The sequence below is a fragment of the Rattus norvegicus genome, chromosome 17 (assembly GCF_021556685.1).
Source record: "Rattus norvegicus strain SHRSP/BbbUtx chromosome 17, alternate assembly SHRSP_T2T, whole genome shotgun sequence".
Lineage (NCBI taxonomy): Eukaryota > Metazoa > Chordata > Mammalia > Rodentia > Muridae > Rattus > Rattus norvegicus.
Window position 1 is genome coordinate 37,000,192 of NC_141550.1, and position 17,358 is coordinate 37,017,549.

At 35.4% G+C, this 17,358-nt stretch overlaps 1 protein-coding gene across 1 annotated transcript; it reads left to right on the forward strand.

The window, feature by feature from the left end:
* Nucleotides 1-1,503: 1,503 nt before the first annotated feature.
* Prl7a3 (prolactin family 7, subfamily A, member 3) lies at nucleotides 1,504-14,371 on the forward strand. Its single transcript, NM_022530.2, is given in 6 exon segments — nucleotides 1,504-1,569; nucleotides 3,416-3,591; nucleotides 4,309-4,347; nucleotides 9,936-10,043; nucleotides 11,660-11,839; nucleotides 13,883-14,371. Coding segments are annotated over 6 exon segments (753 nt in total). The 5' UTR covers nucleotides 1,504-1,538; the 3' UTR covers nucleotides 14,102-14,371.
* The last annotated feature ends 2,987 nt before the right edge of the window (nucleotides 14,372-17,358 follow it).

The window sequence follows — 17,358 nt, forward strand, 5'->3', positions numbered from 1 at the left end:
TGTGTGTGTGTGTGTGTGTGTGTGTGTGTGTGAGAGAGAGAGAGAGAGAGAGAGAGAGAGAGAGAGAGAGAGAGAGAGAGAGGGGAAGGGGATTAGCACCCAGAGGGTGTGTGTCTATTACTAGAAAAATCCATGGTATAGGATATCTGGTGCAAAATAGTTTCTAATATAAAAAATTCTAAGTCATTTTTACACTTGTGTCTCTATTTCCAAATTTCCCCATTGTTCTTCAGTGTTCTAAATGGATATTTTGTTCTTTTTTCTTTTTTCTTTTTTTCGGAATGGGGACCAAACCCAGGGCCTTGCGCTTGCTAGGCAAGCGCTCTACCACTGAGCTAAATGGATATTTTGATTCTCACTGGAATATTCTTCACCAAAGTACTGCTTATATTTTCACTGCTACTCAAAGAACTGTAGTTTTGACATTACCATGCCCATGACTTCTTTAAATTGTCTATCTATGCAACATAGACTATTGACAATGTGTTAGATGCAAACAATTTAACACAATAGGGAATGCTATATCACACACTATTATTGCAAAATAAAGAGATGTTAACTGTGACTGAAATGAAGATTCCATACTTTTAGATTACTTTCTGATGAAACTATGTTGGACACTGCTGTGAAATATAATAAAAGGTCCTGCTTAGAACAAATATATTTAATAATCTAATTCTGATGATTCTGAATCAATCTGGCACAACTGTCATAGGGGCAGCCTGAATAGAATAAATTCTATTTAGTTTTAAGCCAAACTCCATAGACAGAAATTATGTTCATATCTATAATCCTGGATAAAAATCTGTGACTTAGGTCACATATTCTAAGGGACAACAAGAAGATCCTATATGATGTTCTGTTCAATGAAGGTCCTTTACCTACAAAAAAGAAAAAAAATAAAAACATAATCATTATCATCAACATCATCATCAACAACAACAGCAAAAACAACAAACCTATGCACATCTGGATTTACATCTTACATTACTCACCTATTATATCTAGTATGTTGAAAAAAACATGTAGGAACTAAAACCTATTCTGTGTTCCCTGGATCCTTGAACAAAATCATAAATAGTAAAGTGCTCAGATACAGTACTCTTCCTTTGACCTTGTGTTCCAATGTTCAGAAAAAGTGAATAATAAAATTGTCACCCTAAGATTCAGTGACACAAACAGGTAAGTCTTGAGAAAAGTGAATGTTTGGGACAGAAATATTTTCTAGTGGTAGAAATCTTATCAGCCTTTATCAAGTAGAGATTGATATAGCAATTGGCAACTTAATTAGCATGCCTATTATATTCTTGAAATAAGCTAAAAGGGATATGTTGACGTCTTGATTCATCATGATCATGAGGTTGTTAGCACTGACTAAAGTTGAAGAGTCATAGGTTAGTCAGCTTTATTCCTAACTTTACTTCTTCTTGCCTCCTAGCAGTGTGTGGCCCTAGGGATATTTCAATGGCCTATATATGGGATATTTACTGAATGTGAGACTGTGTGAAGCAGACAACCTGTACCAGGACCCTTCAGAGATGCAACTGTCTTTTTCTCGACCACGCCCCTGTGAGTATCTCATGCTCTTCTAAGTAAGCTAAGCCAATTCACTAATGTATATGATTTTTTAGAAGACATTTTTTCTGTCACTTTTGCTCTATATGACATGAACTGACTGTTATTCACTCCTGGTCAGGTACGTAAAAGTGGATAAAGTTGAGAAGTTGTTTCTAATTACTACTCTAGAAAACAAATAAACCACAAATACTTGGATCATTGATTCTTAAAAGGAGTCTTCCTTCTTGGACACATGTTGAAATGTCTAGAGACATTGTAAATATTCTTAAATGACCTACATACTAAGAGGAAGTGTATCACTGTCTGGCAGTAAGAACAAATGTATTGTTTATGTGTCCTCAGATCACCAGGAAAAAAAATGATCATAGCAAAAGCTAAATTGCAGAATATAGGGCAATTTATTGGATGAGATAAAAAGAGATTGGGTATTAAATTTATACTTACTATAGGGGAAGAAGGAAGCATGTTCTGTTTCCTTGGTTTCTGCTATTTAGATTACTGACTTGAATGAACTTAATCATATTGTCTAATGTTGTGACATAGTACACAAGAGTAACAGACATACATCTAACTATACAGCTTTGGAGTTGTTATTCATTCAAAATATTTTCCAAAAAATTCCAAAAATGAGATTATATAATATTAACCTTCTCTTCTTGAAAAAAATCTCTAAGTAAATGAATTATTATCAACACCAATTGATTTTTGAGATTAAAAACTAAAAATCTAGTAAGATTAGCTCCTTGCATTAAGCTTAAACTGTGAATATCTTTTAGATCATAAATTGTAGGACTGTACATGTACTTGCTGAATACATGTATATCTACTGTCCATATAATAAATTTGTGAAAGCATCATGATTTTTCAAAATTTAGTTGTACAGTAAGACATGGTCTTTCTCAAAGAAGAATGTACCAATTTTTAGTTAAGAAAAATTGGTCAGTTCTATAGACATATAACTAACACTATACTGAAAAACATATCATGCAATACTCATTAATATTGCATATTTCACATTGAGTTTTGAAATCTGATGTTTCTCTTCCCTATGATCTCTGAGTGTTACATGTGGGAAAAGAAACTTTGCTCTGAGACTGTGCCTCTTAGAACTATCACAAGCTACACTTATGAAGTCTTACCAACTTGATTGCTTAAACATGAGCTGAAAACCAATGTCAATAGATATGCTAAAGTGGAGGGCCCATGGAGGCCTTACCTATACACAAATAATTTCAGGCAACAAAGATGTGACTAGAATGAGAGACATAGTCTTCCACTGGGGAAAGCACACCAATTGACTATCTAACAGCCAATGGTCTTCTCTGAAACTCTTACATACAAGTACCGATATATTTGAGAACAATGATGCATGTATATATAATGTACATAAGAATTAATGAGAAAATAAGAACATGATTTTAAAAAAATAGAGAAAGGAGAGGTATATGGCAGTGTTGGGAAGAGGGAGGGGAAGGGAAAATGATGTAATTACATTAATTTCAAAAATTAAAGAAAATGATATTTTGGTGGAAGTGATAATTGTAAACACAAATTCTTATAATATTGAACTAACAGACAATTAATTTGATCTGCAATTATATGATAATTTTAGAATTATTATTGTACTTATCCCAAAATGTGGTATGTCACCAAGTTCTAATACCATATACCTATGTAAATGAAACAATTGAATTACATTTCACAGTGAAACACTCTATTCCCTATCACTGAAACACAATATCAAATAATATAGAGACAGACACAGGGCAGAGATAATAAAACTTCTTTTGATAATTTTGTATAAATGGATTGGAAAGGCTCTTGTTTCTATTATCAGGGACACTTCTTCTGATGGTGGTGTCAAACCTCCTTTTATGGGAGAATGTGTCCTCTGGAAATTTGAATAGCAATGAGACTGATGGCGATCTACTATTCACCGAGGGCCTGTTTGATACTGCCACAAGACTGTCTCAGGATATCAGGGACCTTGACATAGAATTTCTCAGGATGTATGTAAGTACTTCTTTTATTTCCGGTCTATTTCAAAAAGCAATATAACAGTCAAATTGTTCTGTACTACATCTACATTTACAGTTATCATCAGCAAATCTTTAAAAATGCACAGTTTTAATAAAAATTAAGGCATCAGCTATTGAAAAGTGAAGTGAAAAGAAAGGGGATAAGTTTCATGGAAAAGCAAAGATTTTGGAAGAAATCAATGAGTCTTGGAATTTTCTCCTAGTTATTTATAAATTTTCCTAAATTTTCATTTGTGGCATAAAAATCTATTTGATACAGATGGGGAAGAGCTCTGGCATCCTTACTTTATTAACATCTCTGTCAACATGTTTGTTTAATGCAAAGCAGCACATTAAATAGAGTGGAAATGTATTGCAGTGAGACACATGGAATGAATGAAACTAATTTAAACAGTGATATGACAAGTGAGAAAGCAAGCAAATGTTTCAACACTCAGAGTCATTGTTTAAATAGATACAAAGCATACTTTTATTTTATTGTAAGGCTTATTTAGAACAGGAAGAGGTTCTCTGTTTCAAAGTGCTACATGTTCTTGGTTCAGCGTCAGTACATATGAAGGACAAATTGATACATGAGGAATTTGTTCATGACTAGGCACCCAGAGGATGTGTATATTTTTGCAATAAATATTAATTAATGTCAAGATTTAACTCATTAGTTTTTCTGTTTTTTCCCCTTATCCTGTATCAGGCAGTCAACGAAGTCTCTGAAAAATTATACAACAAACATGTAAGTGCTCCTCTAATGTGCATCATTTTCTCCCAAAACCTCCACATGTTAATGATTTTGCTTGAACTTACCATTGAAAAAAATTAAAGAACTTCTGGGGGAATCACCATCCTTGACCCCAAGCTGTATTACACAACAATAATGATAAAAACTGTATGGTATCAGTACAGAGAAAGGCAGGTAGATCAATGGAATAGCATTGAAGACCCAGAAATGAACCCACACACCTATGGTCACTTGATCTTTGATAAAGTGGAAAAAATGACAGCATTTTCAACAAATTGTTCTGGGCAACTGGAAGTCATCATGTAAAAGAATACAAATCGATCCATTCTTAGGATCCTATACAAAGCTCAAGTCCAAGTGGCTCAAGGGCCTCCGCAGAAAACTAGATACAGAAAAACTAATAGAAGAAAAAGTGGGAAAGAGCCTTGAACACATGGGCATTGGGTAAATTTTTTGAACAAAATACCAATGGTTTATGCTCTAAGATCAAGAATTGACAATTGAAGCTCATAAAACTGCAAAGATTCTGTAAGGCAAAGGACACTGTCATTAGGACAAATGGCAACCAAGAGATTGGTTATTAAGATCATTACCAATCCTACATCTGATAGATAGCTAATATCTAAAATATACAAAGAACTCAAGAAGTTAGATTCCAGAAAGCCAAATAACCCTATTAAAAATGAGGTATACAGCTAAACAAAGAATTCTCTGCAGAGGAATATTGAATGTTTGAGAAGTACTTAAAGTAATGTTCAACATCCTTAGTAATCAGGGAAATGCAAATCAAAACAACCCTGAGATTCTACCTGCACCAATCAGAATGGTTAAGATAAAAAAAAAAAAACCCAGGTTACAACAGATGCTGGTAAGGATGTAGAGAAAGAGAAACACTCTTCCATTGTTGGTGGGATTGCAAACTTGTACAACCACTCTGGAGATCAGTCTGGAGGTTCCATAGATAATCAGACATTGTAGTACCTGAGGACTCAGCTACACTATTCCTGGGCATATACCCAAATGATGCTCTAACATACAACAAAGATACACTATGTTCATAGCACCCTTATTTATAATAGTCAAAAATTGGAAAGAACCCAGATGCCCTTCAACAGAAGAGAGGATACAGAAAATGTTTTAGATTTACACAATAGAATACTATTCAGCTATCAAAATCAATGACTTCTTGAAATTTATAGGTATGGATAGAACTAGAAAATATCATTTCAAATGAGGTAACTCAAACACAAGAAAAGCACACATGGTATACACTCACTGATAAGTGGATATTAGCCCCAAAGCTTGAATTCTCCAAGATAAAATCCATAGGCCACATGAAGCTCAAGAAGGACAATGAAATTGCAGATGCTTTAGTCCTTCATAAAAGGGGGAACAAAAGTATTCATAGGAGGAAATATACAGACAAAGTTTGGAGCAGAGACAGAATGAATGGCTAATCAAAGCCTGCCCCACCTGGGCATCCAGCCCAAATATATATACAGCCAACATAACTAGACAATATTAATGAATCTAAGAAATGAATGCTGACAGGAGCCTGATTTAGCTATTTTCTGAGAGGCTCAACCAGAGCATGACAAATACAGAGGTGAATGCTAGCATCAAACCATTGAACTGAGAACGGGGTCTCCATTGGGGGAGTTACAGAAAGGATTAAAGGAGCTGAAGGGGCTTGTAACTGCATGAGAACAACAATACCAACCAACCAGAGCTCCCAGGGACTAAACCACTACCCAAATAGTACACATAGACAGACCCATGGCTCCAGCTACATATGTAAGAGAGGATGGCCTTGTTGGGCACCAATGGGAGGAAAAGCCCTTGGACCTCACAAGACTGGATACTCCAGTGTAGGGGAATATCAGGGTGGGGAAGTGGGAAGCTGGGTGATTGGGGAGAGGGCACTCCCTTATAAAATTAGGCAGATGGGGATGGGATAGGGGTCTTATGGATGGGAAACTGGGAAAGGAACTAGCATTTGAAATGCAAATAAAATATACCAATAAAAAAGTAAATAACAGTTTTAAGGGATACTCATCCACACGTAAAAGAAAATGCCAAGCATTAAAAAGCAGAACAAGCACAGGACAGCTTTATGAAATCACTGGCTTGCAAGAAATAGAATAATCTGTAGGTCCTTATTTGTTTTTTTTAATTGTTTACTTAAGAAACAATCTTTTGACTTGCAACATGATGTTATAATAGTTGTACCCCAGGAGGAATTATGATCCCATGATTTTTGCTTCTACAGAGCCAGTCTCTGTTGACATCTTTATTAGCACACTGGAGAAGTCCATAGAGAAGAAGTTCATTGCAGTGTGTCAGAAGGAATGAATGGACTGAATCTAAAGTGTGATAATCCAAGAGGGGAAAGGAAAACAGCAGCAACACCATATTAGCTTCTTATAGAGCCCTAAATACTTCTGTCACGTTTAAATATGTTTAAAGGATTCTGGCGCAGAAGTTTATTCACTGGGAAGTTGGTATTATAACAGAAACAAGTTCTGTTTTCCTGAGAACTGTATGTGCTCTGTTCTATGCCAGTTAGTGTCAGGAAAGTGAGAATAGACATGATTTTATTACTTGTGTTGGAACACAGAGAATGTCTCCACAAAACAAATGCAGTTGTGATGACTCTTTACTCATTAATTTTTTGCCACTCCTCTCATCCTGATTCATCTAAATTCAGCATCAGGATACTATTACATATTTGTAAGTATCTCATTTATTTCTATTTTCCCTTATTTCAAAAGCCTTCATGCTAATAGTGTCATTTAAATTTACAAGAGAAAGCACTAAAGACCAATTGTCAAGTAACACATTCCCAGGTGTATTATGATCTTTCATTCAGTAGTATAATAGAAGAAAGCCACTGGAAGTAAAGAGTGAATGGGGAAGCTTGCAAAGAATGATGTTCCCAATTTTCTATTACTTTATTTAGTTTTTAATTTAAAATTACAATTTTCAACTCTAAGTGTAACCACTGTGACTAAGGAAGATCTCCTATATCTGAATGTAGCTTTAAAAGAGACAGAAAACTTTGGCATTTTTCACTTAGTTCACTGCAGATACCCAAGAAGGCTGAACTACATGGTAGTCGGTTGTGTGTAGGGAAAAAAAAGCAATCCAAATGGAAACCATATCAAGAGGGAAGAAAAGTACTAATTTATTTTCAGGAACCCTATTACTTAAAATTCATTTACAGCTGTCCAGTGCTGGAGTTCATTCAGTGGGTGGGGATTGATAAGTAAAAATAGAAACCCTATTCCTCATGACTGCATGTTATTTCTTCAAGGTCAGTCAACATAAAGGAGAAAAATGTAAAGCTTCAGTAAAACCGTGGGCATCCAGAGAATGTGCCTCTCCATTTGCCCCAAATGTGTTATTATTGTCTTTCAAATTGGTTGCTCATTCCTCATTCCCTACTGACTCCCTTTCAAATTTCTAAGATTTCTGGAAACACATTTAACACCTACACAGTAGCTGATTATCAGTATTAAATAATAACTTGTTAATAGTATATTTAATGTATAATATTTATAACATCTATTGATCAAAATGGAAAGATTAATTAACATTTTGTTGCTTTTTATTTTCATTGCCTACCATTTCCTAAAAATGTTCAGTTTGCCTTATCTAATTTTATCAAACATAACACATTGTCAGTCACAATTCATGATTAACCTTGGATGTTTCAGATGTTTACGTTTTTTTTATCCCCCTCCCCTTCCTTATGGGTGTTCCCCTCCCAACCCTCCCCCCATTACCGCCCTCCCCCCAACAGTCTAGTTCACTGGGGGTTCAGTCTTAGCAGGACCCAGGGCTTCCCCTTCCACTGGTGCTCTTAACTAGGATATTAATTGCTATCTATGAGGTCAGAGTCCAGGGTCAGTCCATGTATAGTCTTTAGGTATTGGCTTAGTCCCTGGAAGCTCTGGTTGCTTGGCATTGTTTTACATATGGGGTCTCGAGCCCCTTCAAGCTCTTCCAGTTCTTTCTCTGATTCCTTCAACGGGGGTCCTATTCTCAGTTCAGTGGTTTGCTGCTGGCATTCGCCTATGTATTTGCTGTATTCTGGCTGTGTCTCTCAGGAGCGATCTACATCCGGCTCCTGTCGGTCTGCACTTCTTTGCTTCATCCATCTTGTCTAATTGGGTGGCTGTATATGTATGGGCCACATGTGGGGCAGGCTCTGAATGGGTGTTCCTTCAGTCTCTGTTTTAATCTTTGCCTCTCTCTTCCCTGCCAAGGGTATTCTTGTTCCCCTTTTAAAGAAGGAGTGAAGCACTCACATTTTGATCATCCGTCTTGAGTTTCCTTTGTTCTAGGCATCTAGGGTAATTCAAGCATTTGGGCTAATAGCCACTTATCAGTGAGTGCATACCATGTATGTCTTTCTGTGATTGTGTTAGCTCACTCAGGATGATACTTTCCAGTTCCAGCCATTTGCCTACGAATTTCATAAAGCTGTTGTTTTTGATAGCTGAGTAATATTCCATTGTGTAGATGCACCACATTTTCTGTATCCACTCCTCTGTTGAAGGGCATCTGGGTTCTTTCCAGCTTCTGGCTATTATAAATAAGGCTGCGATGAACATAGTGGAGCACGTGTCTTTTTTATATGTTGGGGCATCTTTTGGGTATATGCCCAAGAGAGGTATAGCTGGATCCTCAGGCAGTTCAATGTCCAATTTTCTGAGGAATCTCAAGACTGATTTCCAGAATGGTTGTACCAGTCTGCAACCCCACCAACAATGGAGGAGTGTTCCTCTTTCTGCACATCCTCGCCAGCATCTGCTGTCACCTGAGTTTTTGATCTTAGCCATTCTCACTGGTGTGAGGTGAAATCTCAGGGTTGTTTTGATTTGCATTTCCCTTATGACTAAAGATGTTGAACATTTCTTTAGGTGTTTCTCAGCCATTCGGCATTCCTCAGCTGTGAATTCTTTGTTTAGCTCTGAACCCCATTTTTTAATAGGGTTATTTGTCTCCCTGCGGTCTTACTTCTTGAGTTCTTTGTATATTTTGGATATAAGGCCTCTATCCAACACATTGTCAGTCACGATTCATGATTAACCTTGGATGTTACAGATGTTTAGGTTTTTTTTTTTGTAACAGGAAGAAGCCATATATTTGTGAAATGCCTAGGTGAAATATATGCATCATTAGAACAAAGAGGAAACAAGAAGTTAATGTATATAGATACAAAATACCATAATAATTGACATGGTCTCTAGAAAAAATAATCCCTAAGACACTTCAGATTGTCTATCTTTGTTATTTTAATTCTATTCAGTATTAGAAAGAAACTTAAGGAAAATAAGAAGAGAGTCAAAAAAAGCATAGTAGAGAAAGAACAGGATAGGGGATGGACATTTATATGACAGATAAAATGAGGTTTCAAACCAGTTAAGAGGTTTCAACATGTTTATGTTGTTAAGTCTTTAAGCTTAGATTTCATTTTTATAAAGCATGTGTCTAATAAGTACATTAATATCCTTAAAATTTCACTGACTTATATTTTTCTATTTCAATTAATTGAATGCTAATTTTGATTTATGGAGATGCTTGAGTTTATTGAGGATATGGATTTCGTGGTCAAGGCTCTCACCTGCTGCCACAATTATTCCATCAAAACTCCAGAAAACCTGGATGAAGCTCAACAGATCCCTGTGAGTTTTTAGTTTGAATATTTTTTTCTAAACAGCTGAAGCAGTAGACTAACATTGCTTTGTCATGCTGCAGATTTTCATAAGTTATAAGAGATATGGAAATCATACCTACAGGGAAATGGAGTAATAATGAACAAAGACAATCCATGTTATTGATTTCATAAACAAAGGAAATGTTAAGTATTATTGTAACATGTCCTTAAATAGCTTTTAGTTTAATGATATCTCACTACTAGACCTTTCTTAATAAAGGCAAATGTCACTCACTGTCTACCATCACCAGTTTTCTTGATTTTGAAGACTCTTCTTCCTCTACTTGTGCTTCTTATCTATTCAAGCCTGCATGACTTCTGAGCTTTCATCTATGTCTTACCTGAAAGCATCTGAAGAAGGGAGTGCTTATAAACACTGTGAAATACTCCTGAGAATAAGCTATGCCCTCAGTTTTAATGAGGAGGTCTACATATCAGTGCAGCCCTAATTATAATTGTTGTCATCTTTCCTTATGATTCTTATCACCAAATAAACTGGTTTAAACATCTTGTAATAATAGTTAGACAAAGGGGAGGAAAAATATTTCTTTATAAGTACTATCTAGTCACTCTGCAAAGTACTTTATTGACATTGCTGTGATTGCCGCTCACAGAAGCTAGTAGAGGCAAGGGAAATGAGACATTGAAGGGATTTAAAAAATTTGTATCTTCCATCAGACCAAGTATTTGGGCTCCATATAACTCAAGTCCTCATTCTTATTCATGTGTAGTGATGGTCCTAGGAAAGCATGTTGCCAAACTTTTGGAACTGGCTTTTTCCAACATGTATTTTCCCCATTTCCATCACAATGATTTCCTCAGAATTTATTTCACTGTCTCTATGATAGCTAGAGATATCAGCACATAAAGCATATTTCAGGAATAAATTTCATGTAAGGTCCTGGATTTTGCATGGCAAAGTCAAAATTGCATTCTTATTTATATTCATGCTGTTACTAAATACAATGACATTCCATTGTTCTGTTGTGCTTAGTTTATATGTTCCAACAAATGTTTTACTCTATTAGAGGCAAGAAGAGAGCGTGCCCTAGACTGAGGAATACACACTTACCAATGACAAGTTGACTTTATGGATTATATTTATTAATATTCTAAGATAACCTAAAAAATAAGTAAGACTGTGAACAATGTAGTTCATTTGTGTGGTGAATGTAAATGAAGTTAAAAAATTTGTCATTTACACAGTGGGTATCTATTTTTCCTGAAGCAAAACATCTACTAAGCCTGAGCAAATTCTTGACCTCCCCAGGATAAAAAAAAAAAAAATTAAGAGATCACAGGAAGGTCTGATCGCGGAATTTCCTATGGAATGTAAAGTAATATCAATCAATAAAACAATAATTTTAAATAATATTTATCTACATAATCTGTTTTATGATGGTAAATTACAGGTTTTATTTTACTTAATTAGCCTAAAATATTTTTATTTCCGAAAACTTTCTGCTTTCCCATGAAAAATAGCAAATGGATATTTATTTCAGTCTGTCTCTTAGAAAACCAAAACTAACTAATCCTTTTTTATTTTACTTATCTTATTGTAATTGATAAAATGTGGCTGCTCAGTTTAACGACTTTCCAAAGCTGATCCTCAGTAGAATGTGGGGTTGGAACGAAACTTCTAAAAATCTACTGACCATACTCCGAAGTATTCCAGGAATGCATGATGATGTCATTTCATTAGCTCAAGCCATTGAAAGAAAACTTGCTGAGCTTTTCGAGTACACCCAGAGTATACTTACCTTGGTGAGTAATGTTCTTTGCTATTATATTTGTTAATCATAATTTATGTGACTTCTGCAATGGAGGTTAAAATTTGAAGTATTTCACTTGCAGACATTCTCAGATGTAAAGCATGGAGATTAAAGTTTAACTTTTCACAGTAATTTGAACAATACCTCTTTCTATGATAAGAGTGAAATAATCCTTTATTAGACTCTTATCACATTTGCTCCTTGTTTATCAGCATTCCTTACGTACCATGACCAAATACAAGTCTATGCTTAAGTATCAAATCCTGATCCCCCATCCTCACAGTAATGAAAAGACAAATTTCCTCTGAAGTCAATTAAATATAAGAAAGTGTGTACTCTATCTAATCTTGATTTTACTTGGAGGTGACTGACAGATGTATAATACTGTAAGCTAGGCATGTGAAAATCTACATACCTTTGATTGAGTTTCAAATTGTTTAATTTTTCTTTGTGATAACATGTTTTCTTTTCTTAATTTTCTCAATTTTTTTAAAAAATACATTTAATACAATGAATTTTGTTCATATTCTTTTTATTTTATTTTTTTATTAACTTGAGTATTTTTTATTTACATTTCGAATGTTATTCCCTTTCCAGGTTTCCAGGCAAACATCCCCCTAATCCCTTCCCCTCCCCTTCTTTATGGGTGTCCCCCTCCCTACCCTCCCCCCATTGCCGCCCTCCCCCCAACAATCATGTTCACTGGGGGTTCAGTCTTAGCAGGACCAAGGGCTTCCCCTTCCACTGGTGATGTTACTAGGATATTCATTGCTACCTATGAGGTCAGAGTCCAGGGTCAGTCCATGTATAGTCTTTAGGTAGTGGCTTAGACCCTGGAAGCTCTAGTTGCTAGGCATTGTTGTTCATAAAGGGTCTCGAGCCCCTTCATATTCTTTATCTACCCAATTCTTTCTCTCCCTCCCTCCAACTTACCCCCTTAAAAACAAGAAATGTGGGGCTGGGGATTTAGCTCAGTGGTAGAGCGCTTACCTAGGAAGCACAAGGCCCTGGGTTCGGTCCCCAGCTCCAAAAAAAAGAACCCCCCCAAAAAAAACAAAAAACAAAAAACAAGAAATGTCACAAAAGGGAAAAATAGGAACCGAAACAGAGGAGCAAACTAAAAGATAAGCAATGAGACAAAAATATCCAATGAAGACAAACAATCCACTCACACAAAACAGAAAATCCCAGGGACTAGGTTTTGTGTAGATTCCTGGTTTTTAGGCCTGACCCAGAGTATGGTTGAAATTCCCAGTGATATTCTTTTGGAGAAAACTGATTCTCCTGCCCATTTTCTTTTGGTATTAATTGCAAATAACTTTTTAGTTAAGGATAGGACTTTACATCAACTTCTTCTTCTCAGTGGTAGCATGTTGTGTGGATTGAATCTGTGCAGGTCTTGTGAATGGTGTCAGAGTCTCTGTGAATTTATTCATGAATCATTCCTATTGTATGCTGAAAATGCTGGTCCTGTTGACTCACCTATGATCTGTTTCTTACAAGTTTTTTTTACCATATCTTTCTTGTTGATATTGGAGTTTTGGAGGCAGTGGTGGTGTATTAAAGACATCCTATTTAGGAATGAGTGGTCTAGAGTATCCTACTGACAGCACATTGTTCAGCTATTGCTTTCCTTGTCAATTATTATGTACTGTCAGAAGAAACCTCAGGCTTAAATTATACTCTCATCTATGGACCTCACAATATTCTCATACTAATTTAGGAGAATGATAGGAGGCTGTACTCTAGGTCAATGACATAGGTAGTTTTAGATTCTAGGTCTTACTAGCAGTGTCAGGTCCCATCCCAAGAAATGATGCCAAAATCAAATCAAAAAGTAGATAGTTATTCTCACAACATTCTTTATCATCATTGCCTCAATACATCTTGCAGGCAGGTATACTAAAACAGGTACCTGTCTGCAAGAAATTTCACAGTCTATTTTTCCCTAAATGTAACTTGACATGTAATAAAAAAGAAAAAGCAAAATAAGTTCTATAAATAATAACTGACTGATTTTCATTTTGGTCATTAGATTTTCGGGCCAACAGAAAATGTAGATCGCTCCATCTTTTCTGGTCTTGAAGACTTAAAGGCATCTGATGAAGAACTTCGCTTTTTTGCTCTTTGTAAATTTTCATATTGCTTACGTGTAGATTTACAAACGATTGAACTTTATTTCAAGCTATTGCAATGTGCGGTAAATGTTAATAGTAATGTTTGCTTATCCATCAATAGTGAAGATTCTTCATGATACCGAATCATTTTAAATAATCTTAATTTTACAATTGTGAATAATGGGTGTCTTTAAAAAGAAAAAAATATATATGTTAAAGTTTACAAAGAAAATTTGTTACTCTTTTTTATTCATTTAGTACTAAATGTTTAGTAGCTTTAAGAATTAGGAAACACAAATGGATAATCCACCACTTACATCAGATTCACAGTAAATTAATATTAATGCTGATATAGTTATTAATATAAAATACTAAATTCATAATTAAAAGTATTTCCATGTTGTTAAGTATGTGTGACTATTGGGATACTGAAAGAAAGTCATTCAGTTTGACAGATCCTATCTTATTTCCTGATGCTATAGTCAACCACCCATCAGGTCTATCAGGCAAATAACACCATGTTCTATGGTTCAATTTGTAAGATTTCCCCCTAATATACAAGTCGCATGTACTCAATACACTTTTCAAATTCATCCCTGCAGTGCCATACTCAGTGTTTCAATCTAGACTTATGAACCATGTTCATGCCTCCCCAAGCTTCAGGTTTGGACAGGATTTACATCCTGTGTACATGACCATCTTCTCTGTTCATCATACATTATCACAACATCTCATGCCATTATATTCTTTCCAGGTACAACCAGCTGGGCACACAATGTGCTCCGGAAAGACTTAGTGAATGCCTACACTTGACTTTAAAGTTTCAGCACTAACCTAAATACAACATCTTAATAACCCAAAATAATTTCTAACAGATTACTAAAATGTATGCATGTACTCACAGGCAAATAAAATTGTTTCTTCTCAGAGAAATTTCTCAATCTCAAACTTCCCATTACTCCTATATTAGCAGAAGCTCTCAGGCATTATCATAGACCTTCCTTTGTGAAAAGCATAGTGATAAGCACAGAAACTATCAAATAATAAAAGGACATAGAATAAGAATTAGTGGGATGCATACCCACTAGAAGGATATATATATGTATATATATGTATATATATATATATATATATATATATATATATATATATATATATATCCTAACATGCTTCAAGAGAGGTAAATCAACTAACTTATAAAGAGAGGTTAATTAGAATAACACTGATTTAACAGGATCGTTTAGAGACTTCAGAGTCTTGAAAGATGTAGCCCATGTCACAAAAGGTCATAATTGTCAATACACAATATTATATTCAGTAAAACTATGCACTAAAATTTTAGAATACATAAAAACTTTCTATCATTAAAAGCAAACTAAATAAATTTGTAAATACTAATCAAGGTCTACAAAGGATACTAGAGGCAATATTCAACCTAAAGCAGAAGATAATACACCAAAATGAGGTTACCAGAACAAGAATTTATATTTACCACTCATCAATAACAAGCTACAAGTCACTTGTTTTTTCCAATAAATTTGAACAGGAATTTTCTTTCTCCTGTTGTTTTTTTAAAGACTATGTATTTCTATTATTTGACTGTGTTGATCTTGGTACTCACAAAAGGTCATTTTCTGAATGGTTGTTCTGGAGTCTTTAGCATTACAGTAATTTGGTAGAAATTTGGGAGATGGAGCCTATTCCAAATACTTAAAATCGTCTCTCTGTCTCTATTTCTGTCTCTGTCTCTCCTTTTCCCTCTCATCCCTCTCCCTCCTACCTCTCTTCTTTGGCTATAATTATGTGAATAGACTCTTAGACCATATGTTCCTACTATTGTGACCAAACATGTCCAAGTGGAAATAGAATTAAAAAGTGGGAGGATTTAAAACCTTGGGAACTATGCTTCAAACAAAGTTTTTCTCTCTTTAAGACAATTTCCTCAAATATTATGTCACAGCAATTCAACACAGCTAACTAAATGTTTTCAGAAGACACCTCTGATTTTGTCTTCATATTTCATTCTCAACAACTGCCCAAAGAAGAATTAATTAATTAATTTTAGGCATCAACTTTTAAAATGATATTGTACATGACTGCCACCTCAATACTTTTTAATCTCGTGCAAATGAAACTTTAGTAGCAGAATTTACCCTTTCCAGCTGGTTTCCACATTTCTCATTAGGCAGGCAGATGTAAAATATACATTGATATAACAACTTAGATGCTGAGGACCAAAAAAGAAAAAGAAATGGAAGGTGACGTGTAACAATAATTCATGATAAATTTATTAACACGTTCCCATTATATGTAACAGCATCACTAGGAGAGTCAAGAGATCAGTGTGAATTCTGCATTGAGAACCTTATTCTACTTGACCAGTTTAAAAAAAAAGAACTCTTGGATCTCCCTCTGCACCAAGAAATGGAGCTGTTCCACAGTCATGGGACAAAAAAATTCTGACTGAAGAGACCTGGTCTCTGAGGAGCACTCTCATTCCTAAGCCTACAGGCAGGACTCCACTTTCTCTCTACTGACTGTCCAAAGAGAGACCCTCTGGTAGTTCATAGGGCTCAAGAGCAACAGGGCACCCTGGGACAGGACACTTATGATCTCCATCTGTGCCCAGAGATGGGGCTGTCCCAGAGCTCTCAGACCCAAAACTTACCTGCAGAGAGCTGGTCTGCCAATAATGCTCTCACTCCTAAGACACAGGCCCACAGGCCCACAGGTCCACAGGCCCACAGGAGGGTCACGATCCAGTAAGAGACAGCAAGATCAACTAACATTAGAGATAACCATATAGCAAGGGCAAGCATGAGATCTTAAGTAAAAGAAACCAAGACTACTTGGCATCATCAGAACTCAGTTCTCCCTCTACAACAAATACTGGATATTCCAACACACCAGAAAAGCAAGAATTGGATTTAAAATCACATCTCATTATGAAGATGGAGGACTATAAGGACATAAGTAACTACATTAAAGAAATACAGGAGAACACAGGTAAAAAAGTAGTGTTACAAGAAAACATAACCAAACAGGTAAAGCAATTGAACAAATCACTCCAGCATCTAAAAATGGAAATAGAAATAATAAAGAAATCATATAGAGAGACAAATCTGGAGATATAAAACCTAGGAAAGAGATGAGGTGTCATAGATACAAGCATCACAAACAGAATACAAAGATTGAAGAGAGAATCTTAGGAGCAGAAGACAATATAGAAAACATTGCCAAAATACTCAAAGAAAATGTATAATTTAGGAGCAAAAAGCTCCTAACCCAAAACATCAGACAAATCCAGGAAAAAATGAAAAGACCAAATCTAAGAATTATAGGTATAGAAGAGAATGAAGATCTCAACTGAAGTGGACAGTAAATATCTTCAACA